Below are 15,294 nucleotides of genomic sequence, written 5' to 3' on the forward strand. Positions count from 1 at the left end.
ACCTGCACAAGGTTTCAGGCAAGGAGCAGTGTGGGCTGCCTTACTGCAGAGCCCCCATCAGAACTACTGTGCCCTCCTGCCTTAGGAAAAGAATACACAGGATTGGAAATTAACCCGCCCAGTCTCACATCCCCTAGGCACGGACTAAGCCATCTACATTAGGCCCCAGCTGGAGTATCATGTTCAGTTCTGGACGCCACATTTCAGGAAACGTGGAGAAACTGGAGAAAGTCCAGAGAAGATCAATACAAATGATGAAAATTCTAGAGAACATGAGCTATGAGGCAAGGCTGAAGGAATTGGCCTTGTTTACCCTGGAAAAGAGAAGACCTAAAAGGGACATGAGAGCAGCTTTCAAGTATCTAAAAGAGTATCATAAGGAGGAGAAAGAAAAATTGTTCTCCTTGGCCTCTGTGGTTAGGATGAGAAGCAATGGGCTTAAATTGCAGCAAGGGAGGTTTAGGTTGGACATTAGGAAAAACTTATGGTTAAAGTGGTTAAACACTGGAATAAATTGCCTAGGGAGATTGCGGAATCTCCATCACTGGAGATATTTAAGACCAGGTTAGACAGACACCTGTTAGGGATGAGCTAGGGCAACTTAACTTTGGAAGCCCCAGGGGCCACACTGGTACTTACAGAATATGCTGAGGGCCTCAACTTAAGTGTGGTTGCATATGCAAGCAAATATATACAAATAGCTTCTCTCACACTGACAGGCATGAATACAAAGATTAAGGCAAGATTACACAACACACAGATCCCATTTAAGTCAGCTCTGCTGATATTAATAAAATGCAATATTTACCCGATTTCTACCCATTTGACAGCACTTTTCATGAGCAATGACAGTCCAAGAAATTAACTACTAAAACGCATATCAACAGAAGATCATTATACTGACTACTTTTTTGTTTTGGCTCCCACTCGCCAGCCACATGTTGATCCCCACATAAACCCAAACTGCCCCGTGGGGCGCAAACAAACTGGCCATGAGCAGCATAACAAGTTATTAATAAATATTTCATAAACCTTTCCCTTTTCTCTCTGCTGCCATGTCTTCTCTCCTTGCTCCATCATCTCCCCTGGTGCCTGCTGCCCCCTAACTCCTCATCCTCTTCTGCAGTACTGACTCCTGCCCTTCTCACTGCCCTCAGTCCTCCTGTGACCTGTCCCACTCCACCAGCCCTTCTCTCCCTCCTGTGCCCGCTCCTCCAGTAGCCCCACCCTGATCAGGTGAACTACCCCTCCTCATCCCCTCTTCTAACACCTCCCTCTACATACTTGCCCTGCCTCTCTCCTCTGGTGCTGGTCCGTCCCCTGCAGTTGTCTGCCCTTCTGTTTTACCCCCAGAATCACCTGGCACCTGCACCTTCCCTTAGCCCTGCATCCTCCTGGTTCCTCCCCCTTCCCTCACTGCCCCTGCCCCCTTTGCCCTCTTTTTCCCTGATGTCCACCCCTCACCACTCTCTGCCCCCATTCCCCTCATGCTTCTGTGCCCTCAAACATGACTTGCTCCATCCCCACCTTTCTCATGCCTACCCCTCCTTTCAAGCCTTCTCCCAGTACCAACCCTTCCCCCTCTACCCCCAATGCCCTTCCCCTCTCCTCTCCCAGCATCACCCTGTCCCCCCTGCACTGACATCTTCTCTTCTGCCCTTTTCCTCATTGTCTGCACTTGGCCCCCTGGCATTTGTATATTCCCTCTCCCCTCCACCTCTGCACAAGCTCCTCCACTTCCCTCCCCCCTCCACACAAACCCCTTCCTCTCCCACTCTTTCCCCCTAGTTTTCCCCCTGCCCTGCCATACCTTCTGACTTCCACTTGTGGAGCCGGAGTCTGCGCTCAGGCCCCAAAAGTCCCTGGACTCCGAACTGGAAGCTAGGCAGGCACCGTGCGGCACCGCACACTTTTAAAGTCCTGGGCCATCATGTCAGGTCACGCCCAGGCGTATCCCCAGTCACCTGAAACGCTGCGCAATGTGTGCAGGCAAGGGGGAGCTGACTGAACACTGGCACGGGTGGCGAGTTCTATAGCCCTGGCCTATCCCTGTTGTGCGCAGCGTGCTCGGGCAAGGGGGAGCCGATTGAATGCTGCGCACGGCAGGGACTTCCCGAGGCCAGGGGGTGGGGGCAGCCATAGAACTCGCCACCCACGCCAGGAGAGCCTGTGCAGTGTGCGCTCACTCTCACCCTGGCCCGGCGCCCCCCTAGCGTGGCGCCTGGGGGCAATTGCCCCCCACCCGCATCTCCTTCGCTATGCCTCTGCAATAGCTATATTCGGAGCTCAAGCGTTTAAGTGGCCGACTGTTAGAATAGAAGAGGCAGCTATTTAACAATACATAATACCTTGCAACCATAAGGTTAGGAAGTAATAAAGAAAGTCATACACATCAAAACTGCTAAGGAGTTTAGGTAAATAGAATATAATACCACAAAATTAAAATCTGATCAAAACATGAAAGTTAGCACACCCTTACTCTTGTATAAATTGCCATTGGATAAATAATCAATGATACTACATGAGCTCAGGACCTTCATTTTACATCTAATTTGAAAGATGAAGCTTCCAAAGGCAGAGTTCTCTTTAAAACACCATTGGAATTGAATAAGAAAAAGATTCAATTTACACTTACTTCAGATCCACTGAGGCCCCGTTATGCATCTGATTCCCATTGATTTCCCATATAAATCCAGGGGAGTTAGGTGTGTTAAATACCTTTGGCTGACAATCAAATTAGCTAGTTTGGTATAGCTTTGTTTTAAACACAGTTTGTCTTGACTGAATTTGGAATGCCTCAGCATCCGGGAAGTAAGGCAAAGAGATTTTTTAATTTAAGGCATGAATGAGTTCTGAGAATGTTGGAATGTTGTTTTCTTATTAATTAATACTCGGTTATTATCAACCAATCTAGATATTCCTGTACTTGCACTCATTTCTGTATTATTTAAGCCTTAGTTAGAACTCTAAAGCTCTGGGTAGAGCCTTGCATGGACACAAAACATATATCCATGGATATAAATTTGGTAATTAGAAAAATAATTCTAAATAAAAATAATATTTTGTGGATAAATTTATACACTCAAATAAATCTATTTCATTTATTTTTTTAAATCAGTCTTTTAAAATAGCATTAGTGTGATTCACATGCATAAAGATTGGTATATTGTGGATACATTTTGCTGAAGTATATTGATAAACTGGGCTATGCAGTTGTTATGAGAACTTTGAAGCAAGGTTTAATTTAGACTAAGTATATTGCTCTGGTAAATCAGGCCAGATGTCTATAGTAATGTGAACCAGTCACATACAATGAGTAGTCCCGTGGCACCTTAGAGACTAACAAAGGTATAGCATCATGAGCTTTCATGGCTAAAACCCATTTGGTCAGATGAGTTGGAGTGGAAATACAGAATTCAAGATATACAGGCAGTCCCCGAGTTACGGGGATCCGACTTACGTCGGATCCGCAGTTACGAACGGGGCCCTTCCTCTTCCTGGTCTCCAGCAGACCAGGGAGAGGAAGCAAAGTGGCGGAGCACGCGGGAGGACACGTCTGGGCTGTCCGCTGCCCGTGTGTTCAGCCGCTTTGCTCCCCGTCCTTCTGGTCTGCAGACCAGGGGGACGGGGAGCAAAGCAGAGCAAAGCTGCGGAGTCCGAGGGCAGCAGGACAGCCACGGCACGTCTGGGCTGTCCCGCTGCCCCCGTGTTCCGCGGCTTTGCTCCAGACGCCTGTGGTACAGCAGCTGGGGCGCTTCTGGTTGGTCCTGTAGCGCCCGCTCTGGGCGCTACTGGACCAACCCGGCAGCACCCCAGCTGCTCTGCCCCAGGCGTCCTGATTCAGCCACTGCTGGTCAGTTTCAGCAGCGGCTGAATCAGGACGCCTGGGGCAGAGCAGCTTGGGTGCTGCTGGGTTGGTCCTTTGTACTGCATTAACTAATTAATATCTTTATTCAGGCCCAGAGAGACATTGTCAAACATGCAAATAAATGCCAGTTCAGCAGATTCTCTCTGTAATTGGGTGGTGAAATTCCTTTGTAGAAAAATGGCTATTTTTAAACCCATTATAGAATGGCCAGCGAGGTTAAAATATTCCCCTACAGGTTTATGTGTGTTAACATTTTTTATGTCTGATGTGTGTCCATTTGTCCTTTGTCTCAGATACTGTCTGAAACAGCTAATATACATGGCCTGGGACATTGTTGGCACTTGATGGCATATATCATATTATAGGACATGCAGTTGTATGAGCCCCTGAAATTGTGGGTTATGTGGTTAGGTCCTGTGATGGTGTCACTTGCATAGATATGTGGCTAGAGTTGGCAACGGGGTTTGTTGCAGGGTCAGGTTCTTGGGCGAGTGTACATGAGATATGGTGTGTGGTTGCTAGTAAGAATTTTGTTCAGGTTGGGGGGTTGTCGATAGGTGAGGATTGGCCTGTCTCCCGAGGTCTGTGAGAATGAGGGATCATTTTCCAAGATAGGTTGTAAATTGTCAATGATGGAGGGGTTTAAGCTGAGTACTGTAGGGGACGACCAGTGATATTCTGTTGTTTTTCTTGTTGGGCCTGTCTTGAAGGAGGTAATTCTTGATACTTGTCTAGCTCTGTCAGTGTTTCCTCACTTCCCCAAGTGGGTATTTACATTTTAAGAATGCCTGATAAAGATCTTGTAGGTGTTTGTCTCTGTCTGTGGGATTGGAGCAGAGCTGATTGTATCTTAGGGTTTGACTGTAGACAACTGATCATGTGATGTGTCCTGGGTGGAAGCTAGAGACATGTAGGCAAGAATAGCAGCCAGTCGGTCGGTCAGAGTAAACTCAATATTTTAAAGAAATTGTAAATATTTACATGTTTATGAACATTTATCTAGGTATTGTAGAAGCATACTCAGACCTGGAGTGTGAAGTGGTTTGGCACCCAAATTTCTGCTCCTCAGAAACAGGAGAATTCAACCTGTGTGTACGTGAGGGAAACACAATAAAGCTAAAATGCGTTGCAAAGGTAATGCTTAACCCAAATGGTATGGTTGGGCACATTTTGAAAATTTTCAATCAAAATTTCCTTGTTTTAAATTTATTTTAACCTCTCATGTTCTATGTCTTGTACATTGATCAAAATAGTAGAAATTCTGTGGCTCATAGCGCAGACCATGATTCCTTCTCCTCTCTGGTTGTGAAACCTAATCACAGTTCACAATTTTTCTGGAAATATGGCTGTAGGAAAGGAAAGGAAAGGAAAGTGAAGGTGTGTTGTATTTAAATTGATTGGTTTGTGTATCTGGGAGGTTTATAGAACTGCTAGTAATCTTTGCTGAGTGAGGACTGGTGGCTGCTCTAGAAGGGAAAGTCTTTTCTTCCTGGATCATTGAAGGGTCTATGAAAAGTGTAACTCAGATGAAATCTGTGCTGGTGGAAGAATGTTTAGAGTTATTTCATGTTGCTTTCACCAGTAGAACACTAGACTGATTCTCCTAAGTGTGATAGCAAACAAGACAGAGCCTCCCATTACATTTTCCAAAGACTTATTTTTTTCTGAGCTTGGAACGTCTTATTCTCACTACAGTTAGAGCCAGGTTGACAGGAGGGTAAAGGGGGCAATTGCACAGGGTCCCAGTGGAACTATGGCAGCCCTGACCCGGTCGTTTTAAATAGCGCTGCTGTAGCAGTGTGGCAGCTGTGGGGAGCCCTGTTGTTTGGATCCATGGAGCAGCAGGGTAGGAGGGAGACCCAGAGGTTTCTGCTGCTTGAAGCCCAGAGCTCAGATCAGCAGAGCGGCATCAGCAATGCAGGAGGGGCAGGAACTCCTGGCTGCTTTGAACTCCTGCTGCCCATCTGCAGAGCAGCAGGGCAGGGAGAGGGGGGCAGAATGTGTTGGGAGGGGCGAGCCAGGCTGGGAAGAGAGGGAGGGAGCCGAGCTCTGGGAGTAGAGGGGAGAGCCAGGCAGGGGAATGCTGGTAACTAGAGGTGAAGAGGGTGGAAAAACCTGGGAAGGCAAAAGAGCAGACGAGTGCAGGCAGGAGGAGATAGGGATGGCGGGGGGAAAGAAGATAGGGGGCGCAGTATCACTAGAGGGGCAGAAAGTGGAAGGGGGGTGGGAGAGGCATCTCCAGGCAGGTGGGAGGGGATTGGTGCAGTGACCGACCAGAGGGTCTTCTAATTGAGGGGTGGTGCTTGGGGCTTCTCTGGGCAGGGAGGGAGGTGGTTTGTAGCTCCCTCCAAGGGAGGAGTATAAGAAGCACTTGTGCCAGGGCCTGGAATTCTTGTCAGCAGGTCTGGTTGGGGAAGATGAATTGGTACAGCTAGTTAGAACATGGTCTGTGCTGTAGCATACTGAGATCTAGAAAAACAATTGTAATCCCACTCTTGCTAATTTCTTCTATGTGTATACAATAGCTGACACCTAGGGTACGTCTAAACTACATGCCTCCGTCGACGGAGGCATGTAGGTTAGCCAGATCGGCAGAGGGAAATGAAGCCGCGATTAAAATAATCGCGGCTTCATTTAAATTTAAATGGCTGCCCCGCTCTGCCGATCAGCTGTTTGTCGGCAGATCGGGGCAGTCTGGATGCGTTGCGCCGACAAAGAAGCCTTTCTTGATCAGCACAGGTATGCCTCGTGAAACCAGGTTTACCTGTGCCGATCAAGAAAGGCTTCTTTGTCAGCGTGGCGCGTCCAGACTGCCCCGATCTGCCGACAAACAGCTGATCGGCAGAGCGGGGCAGCCATTTAAATTTAAATGAAGCCGCGATTATTTTAATCGCGGCTTCATTTCCCTCTGCCGATCTGGCTCATCTACATGCCTCCGTCGACGGAGGCATGTAGTCTAGACACACCCCTACAGTTGCTCACGCCAGCCAATTGGACTTGCAGGGCTCAGGCTGTGGGGCTGTTTCGTTGCTGTGTAGATGCTTGGATTCAGGCTGGAACTTGGGCTTTAAGACCTTGAAAAATGGGAGGATGCCCTCCACTTCAGATGAGGAGGCATCATAAATATACAGATGTCTGTCAGATCAGAGATCAATCTACAGAAACAGAGGGGGAGTGGTAGATGGTATTGAGGACTGTGATTAGATCCTGCATATCAGACAAAGTGAGGAGAAGGAATGCATATGCTATACTGCTTTGGTCAAGCCACCAAAAACAATTTAGCATGTAAATAGGGGCATAATTTATTTTGGTTCACATAATTATCTCTACACCGCTTTAAAAAAATCCCCCAAAATATCAACTTTTGCAAAAACTTCATACCTGAATTTGATAGCCATGTGAAACTTTAACTGAAGTACAGTAAAATACAGGAAAAGTATTAATTTTCAAAGGAAAATAAAACATGTTGTATTGTTTTGATCTTTGTGGTTTGGCAAAAAAATAGAAAAATTTTGTTACCTTTTTACGTTCTTCTTCAGTGTTTAATTTATGTCTCTTCACAGTTGTCTTATTGTAAAATCAAAAGAAAATTAAGATATGTTGAATTATTTATTTACACTCAGAGATATGTTTGCTTTCTTTCTTTCTTTCTTGTTAGGTTGGACCAACCAGTGTTCAGTTTATGGAACAAAGGATATCTTTCCGTTGTGCTCCTCTAGGTTTAACTACTTGCAAGATTGCCATTCTTCAAAACACAGGACATAATCATGCATACTTCCAGGTGAACTGAATTACATAGCTGTACATTTTTTTTCTTGTTTTGGACAGCTTTTCATATCTTACTAGAATTCATGTTCTTTCTGGTATACTAATTAATTTATTTTCCTTTTGGTTGCTTTAATTTGTATTGTACAAAATATAGTTATACTTATTAGAATCCTCTCCTCTTTAGGACTCATGGGAGTATGTGGCTAGTTTGTCTTGTACTCTATTTTTAGCTTGCTTTCATTGTGGGTTGAAACTCTGTAATCTGAGACTCCCTGGTCCGGCAACATCCGTCCTCCAGCAGGACCACAGATGTCCCAGGACCAGAGAGTCCGGGTGGAGGCTTGGCAGCTGGGCTTCCCACAGCTGGGCTGTCCTACATATCACATCTGGGCAGCCAGGCACAACTCAGAAGGCTTGCCTGGGAGGGCCAGGAGCCCAGCATGCCTCAAGTGGGGCTGCCCGGCAGGACCAGGAACCCAGTGCGCCACAGCAAGGCTGCCTGGTGGGACCAGGAGCTCAGCATGTCGTAGCAGGGCTTCCTGGAGGGGCCAGGAGTCCAGCACACAGGGAGCTGGGCTGAAGCTGTGCTGCCCGGCTTAGCAGGGAAGGAGGTGGGGGGAATGGCAGTACAGCAAGGCTAGCAGCAAGGGGGAGCTAGCCAGGAGGCTGGTCCAAGGCCTGCGCAAAGTCGGTAGCAGGAGAGTCAGATATGACTTCTCCTGGTCAGGCAAAATCCCTCATCCGGGACCTGTCAGGTACTGAAGGTGCTGGACCAGGGAGGTCCATCCTGTAGTAGTTCTACCTGTATTAGCTCAGGCCCTCCTGACCACACTGAGTGTGAGATAATACACTTATTGCAACACTGTGCTTATTAAAAATAAGAAAACAGTTTAAACTTACATGGCCTCTGAGAAGTTAAGCAGACATGACTGGATAGGAGTCTTATTAACATTTCTACCGTGAATAACTCACAAATAATTTTAACTCAGCTTGTATTTATCATGAGATTTTTTTTTTAGTTGTAGTAAGTCATAATTTTCTGGTGTTCAGGAGTGCTTGTAAGGAAAAAAAAAAATTCCAAGGACCAAGTTTTCAAAGCTGGGTTTGCAGATTTTCAATACTTCTGAAAATCAGATCATTTATGTGGGTTCCTGGGTATAGATTTAGGAGCTTAATTAAAAAGTTTGTCCTAAACTTTTAGGACCAGGTTAAACTCATAGAGTAGGATGGTTACATTAACTAGATTGTAAATGGTTCTGTATCAGAAATATTTTTCCCAAATTTTGTAAAAGCATACATTTACAGCATTATTAATATTTTATAATGATTATTTGTATTTGAAGGTTCTTGATTCGAACCCCCTGCTTGGAATGACTATTACTCCTTCTCAGGGGGTAGTACCTGTTGGAGGCCACACTGATCTCAAAATCTACTTCATTCCCAATGCAGTAATGAAATTTGATACCAGAGTGGAGGTATTTTAAAAAATTCTGAACATTTGAGTATTATCTCACTAAAAGTATGTGTATGTCTATCTATACATCTCGCTCTCCATTAATTCAATCCAGCTATATATTTTTTCTAAAAATGTTCATTACTGGTACTGCAGTTTATCAAAAGGAATATCTGTTTTTATATTTTTCTTTAAAATCAATTTTAACTGCTCTCTTATTTATATTCAAAAAGTATATTGTATTTGAGGTGATGATTTTGTTATGAATACATATGGATGTGAAGAGTGTCCCTTTTTTAAAGTTTTGTTGGAATAGAATCAAATGTTTTATCAAAGATAAACCATCTACTATGTAAATAGGTCTTTTCCAAGGATTGAAAGAAATGACAATTATAGGAAAGATTTAAAAGTGTCAAATGTGATTGATTTACTCTATGGGTGTGAGTGTGAGAGTAAGGAGCATGAATTTATCTTTCCAAATGCATATTTTAGGTTATTTTATGCCATGTCATTTGTTTGAAAAAACTATTAGAATTTATTGTTTAGCAAATACAGAAATGGTAGACTAAATCTTAATAACTGACTTTCTTAAGCCCAATTCTGGGGTGTGACTTTCATTCTTCTAATAACATGGATCTCTCTTCATTCTGTATAGGATGCTGTGATTAAAGACCATTAAAATGTATTCATATAATAATTATAGCAATATTAGTAAAGAAAGAAAAAGATCAAAAATAGGTAATCATTGTTTAGGGATAATCACAGAAACATGATTTACTAAAGTGTATATTCTGTATTAGAATCATAGAACACTAGAACTGGAAGGGACTTTGAGACATTGTTGAGTCCAATCCCCTGCCCTCACGACAGGACCAAGCACCGTACAGACCATCCCTGATATATGTCTATCTAACTTGCTCTTAAATATCTCCAGAGTGGGAGATTCCACAACCTCCCTAGGCATTTATTCTAGTTAGGAAATTTTCCCTAATGTCCAGCCTAAGCCTCCCTTGCTGCAGTTTAAGCCCATTGCTTCTTGTCCTATCCTCCGAGACCAAGGAGAACAATTTTCTCCATCTTCCTTTTGACACCTTTTTATATACTTGAAAACTGCTATCATGTCCCATCTTGGGCTTGTTTAGTTTGGAAAGGAGAAAACTAATTCTTTCAGTCTTGCCTCATAGCTCATGTTCTCTAGACCTTTAATCATTCTTATTGTTTTTCTCTGGAACTTCTCCAGTGTCTCCACATGTTTCTTGAAATGTGGTGCCCAGAACTGGACACACTACTCCAATTGAGGCCTAATCAGCACATAGTAGAGCGGAAGACTGACTTCTCGTGTCTTGCTCCCAACACTCCTGTTAATGCATCCCAGAATCATGTTTGCTTTTTTTGCAACAGTATCACATTGTTGACTCATATTTAGCTTGTGGTCCACTAAGACCTCTAGATCCCCTAGATTTGTTTCTGTAGTACTCTTTCCTAGACAGTCCCTTCTCATTCTGAAGCAAAAGACAGGACTATGCAGCACTTTAAAGACTTAACAGAATGGTTTATTAGCTGTCGTGGGCCAGACCCACTTCCTCAGATCAAATTGTGGAAGAAAATTGGCATGACTATATATACCAAAGGAATACAATCAAAAAAAGTGAACACATAAAATTGACAAATCAGATTTTAGAACGGGGGGGGGGGGGGGGGGGGGGGGAGGGAGGGAGGTTAGTGTCTATGAGATAATGATATTAGGGGTGATAATTGGGGAAGCTATCTTTGTCATCATCACCCCTAATATCATTATCTCATAGACACTAACCTCCTCCCTCTTCTCCCCCCCCCCCCGTTCTAAAATCTGATTTGTCAATTTTATGTGTTCACTTTTTTTGATTGTATCCCTTTGGTATATATGGTCATTCCAATTTTCTTCCACAATTTGATCTGAGGAAGTGGGTCTGGCCCACGAAAGCTCATCACCTAATAAACCATCTTGTTAGTCTTTAAAGTGCTGCATAGTCCTGTCTTTTGTTTTAGTAAGACCAGACTAACATGGCTACATCTCTATTACTCTCCTTCCCATTCTGAATGGGCTCGTCTACACTGGCCCCTTTTCCGGAAGGGGCATGTTAATTTCAGCTATCGTAGTAGGGAAATCCGCGGGGGATTTAAATATCCCCCGCGGCATTTAAATAAAAATGTCCGCCGCTTTTTTCCGGCTTTTAGTAGGAATAAGAGCTTCAAAGTAGGAATAAGAGCCTCCGGAAAAGGGCGCTTTTTCCGGAGGATCGGGGCCAGTATAGACGCTCTTTTCCGGCTTTTCTAAAAGCCGGAAAAAAGCGGCGGACATTTTTATTTAAATGCCGCGGGGGATATTTAAATCCCCCGCGGATTTCCCTACTATGATAGCTGAAATTAACATGCCCCTTCCGGAAAAGGGGCCAGTGTAGACGTAGCCTATGTGTGAAACAGATTATTCCTTCCCAAGTGGTTTGTTAGTTACAGTCTTTCCTCTTTGTTTTTCTGTGGATAACTTTTAACAGAGATTACATTTTGGTGGATGTACATCACTCCAAAAATTACACTGAAAGTATCATAAGTAAATAAAACAGCTTACCGTATTTTCCGGCGTATAAGACGACTTTTGATGTTAAAAACATCCCCCAAAAATCGGGGGTCGTCTTATATGCCGGGTATACAGCTTTGCGGCTTTGCAAAGCCTCGGGGGAAGCCGGCGGCGGGGCATCCCAGGCTTCCCCCGAGGCTTTGCAAAGCCGCGGAGGGGCTCCGGCGGCGGGGCAGCCCCGGTGTGTCCTCAGAGGCTTTGCTCCCGGTGTCCCTGGTCTGCTGGAGACGGTCCCCAGCAGACCAGAGGCACCGGGAGCAAAGCCGAAGCGGCGGCGGGGTGCCGCGCTTCTGAGACTTTGCTCTGGCAAAGCCTCAGAAGCGCGGGACCCCGCTGCTGCTGCGGCTTTGCTCCCGGTGCCTCTGGTCTGCTGGGGTCCGTCTCCAGCAGACCAGGGACACTGGTAGCAAAGCCGGGGAGGCGGAGGGGCGCTGGAGTATAAGACGAAAACCTATCTTTTAACTAAAAAATTAGGGGGTCGTCTTATACGCCCAGTCGCCTTATATGCCGGAAAATACGGTATATATGAGCAGAATAATTTAATTTAAGGGTTGTTATATCATGGATAACCTAAACAGTTTATAAATGAGCAAAGAGTAATCTTAAGTAAGTCATATGAATCCAAACAGTTTTTAAATCCAGTACTTAAAAGAAGGCATTCATAGAATACTAGAACTGGAAGGGTCCTCAAGAGGTCATCAAGTCCAGTCCCCTGCCCTCATGGCAGGATCAAGCATTATCTAGACCATCCCTGATAGATGTCTAACGTGCTCTTAAATATCTCCAGTGATAGAGATTCCACGACTTCCTTACACAATTTATTCCAGTGTTTAACTACCCTGATGGGTAGGAAGTTTTCCCTAATGTCCAACCTAAACCTCCCTTGTTGCAGTTTAAGCCCATTGCTTCTTGTCCTATCCTCCGAGGCCAAGGAGAACAGTTTTTCTCTCTCCTGCTTGTAACACTCTCTTAGGTTCTTGAAAACCACTATCATGTCCCCCCTCAGTCTTCTCTTTTCTAATCTAAACAAGCCCAATTCTTTGGTCTTCCCTCATAGCTCATATTCTCTTGACCTTTAATTATTCTTATTGCTCACTGTCATCAAGTCCAGTCCCCTATCCTTATGCTAGGACCAAGCATGGTCTGTATTCAAGGAATTGTCTTGAGATAGGCAATTTATAAATATAAACAATCTTAAATCTGAAATTAAATCCCACTAATTGTCTCTGTTTATCCAGTTGAGTTTGTTTCTTTTCGGAGTATACACAATTTTCTCTCTCATGTATGGCAGGATCTGACTATCCGTACAGGATATTAATATCCTGGAATCATGAAATTGACATGAAAGCCAAGCAGCTAGAACCTGTCTTTTCCCAGCTTTCCATTCCCAGCTGGGCTGCTGTCTGTTGGCTACCTGATAAAGGAGCCAAGAAACCCGATTGGCTGCCTCCTGCTGGGAGCATGGAACTGAGAGTCTGGAAGTGGGCAGCAGGGCTTTGATGGGGAGCTCCATGAATCAGAGAGCCCTGATTTTCAGCCGTCCACATTGCCCGTCCTTAGTTGCAGGAAACGCTTCTGGCGAGGATGTGTACCAACAACAGTAGGCAGGTAGTGTGGATGTCAGTCACCACAGTAATTATTGCAGTGTCTACAAGTCAACCTAACATAGGATGACTTAGGGCTGTTGTGTAGACATTCCTTACTGTTTCAATTATTTTTTACTTAGTCAATTTTCAGAGATTTTCCTTCACTGCCTTCCAGGTTTCATGGGAGTTGAAATTTTGTTTTAAATTAATCTAAAAAGCCTTATGATGTGTATAATCTTTCAGCACTCAAAACAGTCTTTTTCATCTCACTGCTTAAAGACAGTTACTTTAAATAGCCATCCAAGAAAGTATTGTCTCTTCTTGGCAGGCTCTAGAGAGGAAACTCGTGTCTTTCTGGGTATAGTAAGTAAGCTATCTGTCTATGCTTCAGCAACTAATTTCGCTATTAACATTTTATATACTTGTGTTATATTTTATTAGTAACTAGATACACGTATCAAATGACTTTGCTCTATTTGAACATAAAACATCTCCCATTCTCATGAAAATGACATTAGGAAATTATGAACTATGAATGTAGATGCAAATTAATATCACAAAATACATTTATTGAAGCATTTAAAGAACAAAGGGTTTTCATCTTTAAGCAGCCATGTGAATTTAGAAGTTAGAAAAGCCTTGTACATATAATTTCTCAACCATAAATGTTCTCCTTTACATCTAAGGAATGAAGACTTTACCTCTAAAATAACATATTTTAATATTTCTGTAATTTTTGTGAGGGTTTTAAAACTTAGGCATTTTCTTTGAAAGGGGATGGGTGAAGAGCCACGTTCTTGGCTTTTGAGAACATAAAGCATCCTAAATAGCATTATAAAAACTGTTGCTTGACATAAAATTAATCTCTTCTAAATTCTCCCTCATACTAGAGGGATGTGCTTTGGACTTTGTTTGGACAATCTTGCTGGTATTCTAGCCCAGTGGTTCAAGATATGCCATTTGCAGTACATTTACAACATACACTTAACTTCTATTATGTATTTTATATAAAAGCATAATAACCAGTATTTATCTACATCTTTAAAAACAATGCACACAGCATGGCTACGTCTACACTGGCATGATTTTCTGGAAATGCTTTTAACAGAAAAGTTTTCTGTTAAAAGCATTTTCGGAAAAGCGCGTCTAGATTGGCAGGACGCTTTTCCGAAAAAGCACTTTTTCCGGAAAAGCGTCCGTGGCCAATCTAGACACGCTTTTCCTCAAAATAGCCCCGATCGTCATTTTCGCGATCGGGGCTTTTTTGCGGAAAACACTACTGTGCTGTCTACACTGGCCCTTTTCCGGAACAGTTTTCCGGAAAAAGACTTTTGCCTGAACGGGAGCAGCACAGTTTTTCCGGAAAGCACTGATGATTTTACATTAGATCGTCAGTGCTTTTCCGGAAATTCAAGCGGCCAGTGTAGACAGTTGGCAAGTTTTTCCGGAAAAGCGGCTGATTTTCCGGAATAACTTGCCAGTGTAGACACAGCCCATGAGTTTAGAAAGTTAAAATGGAGGTAGACATTTGTCAAAGTTGCATTTCAAAGCCTGTATAAAACACACTTAGGGGCTATCTTTATTTGACATTTAGGGAGCCTGTCACTATTAAAATGAACTTTTCTTAGGACTCTCCTATAGCATTAACATTTAATATAATTAAATAATCTACTGAAAGTATAAACTTGTGTGTGTTCTTTAAGCATTGTGTGTTTTAAAAAAATTGTTAGTATTTCTTAAATTCGGTAAAGGCACAGGCAAGTTTGTATTGAACCAACATCTTAAGAATACTATGCAATCATATGTGTATATTATAGAAACTATGCAATCATATGTGTATATTATAGAAACAAATTCAGCATGTTTAGATTTCATTCTAAAATTATTTTCCATGAAAATATTATAATGGGGGAAATTCTTTTTCCAAGAACTTATGTAGTAGAATTCCATGGCTGTGTCTTTTTGTTGTCTATTATTTAAAGCTATCTTTATTTAAAGTTAT

General features: G+C 43.4%; 1 protein-coding gene across 1 annotated transcript in view; it reads left to right on the top strand.

Annotated features, from left to right (window-relative positions):
* The window catches only part of CFAP47 (cilia and flagella associated protein 47), a 651,639-nt gene that overhangs the window by 61,117 nt on the left and 575,228 nt on the right, over window positions 1–15,294 (top strand). Inside the window, exons 16-18 of the mRNA XM_075913261.2 lie at window positions 4,872–5,002; window positions 7,527–7,649; window positions 8,980–9,111. Coding sequence (XP_075769376.2) covers window positions 4,872–5,002; window positions 7,527–7,649; window positions 8,980–9,111 — 386 coding nt within the window. The remainder of the gene's footprint in view (window positions 1–4,871; window positions 5,003–7,526; window positions 7,650–8,979; window positions 9,112–15,294) is intronic.

The sequence above is a fragment of the Pelodiscus sinensis genome, chromosome 1, assembly GCF_052426305.1.
Source record: "Pelodiscus sinensis isolate ZL-2025 chromosome 1, ASM5242630v1, whole genome shotgun sequence".
NCBI lineage: Eukaryota > Metazoa > Chordata > Testudines > Trionychidae > Pelodiscus > Pelodiscus sinensis.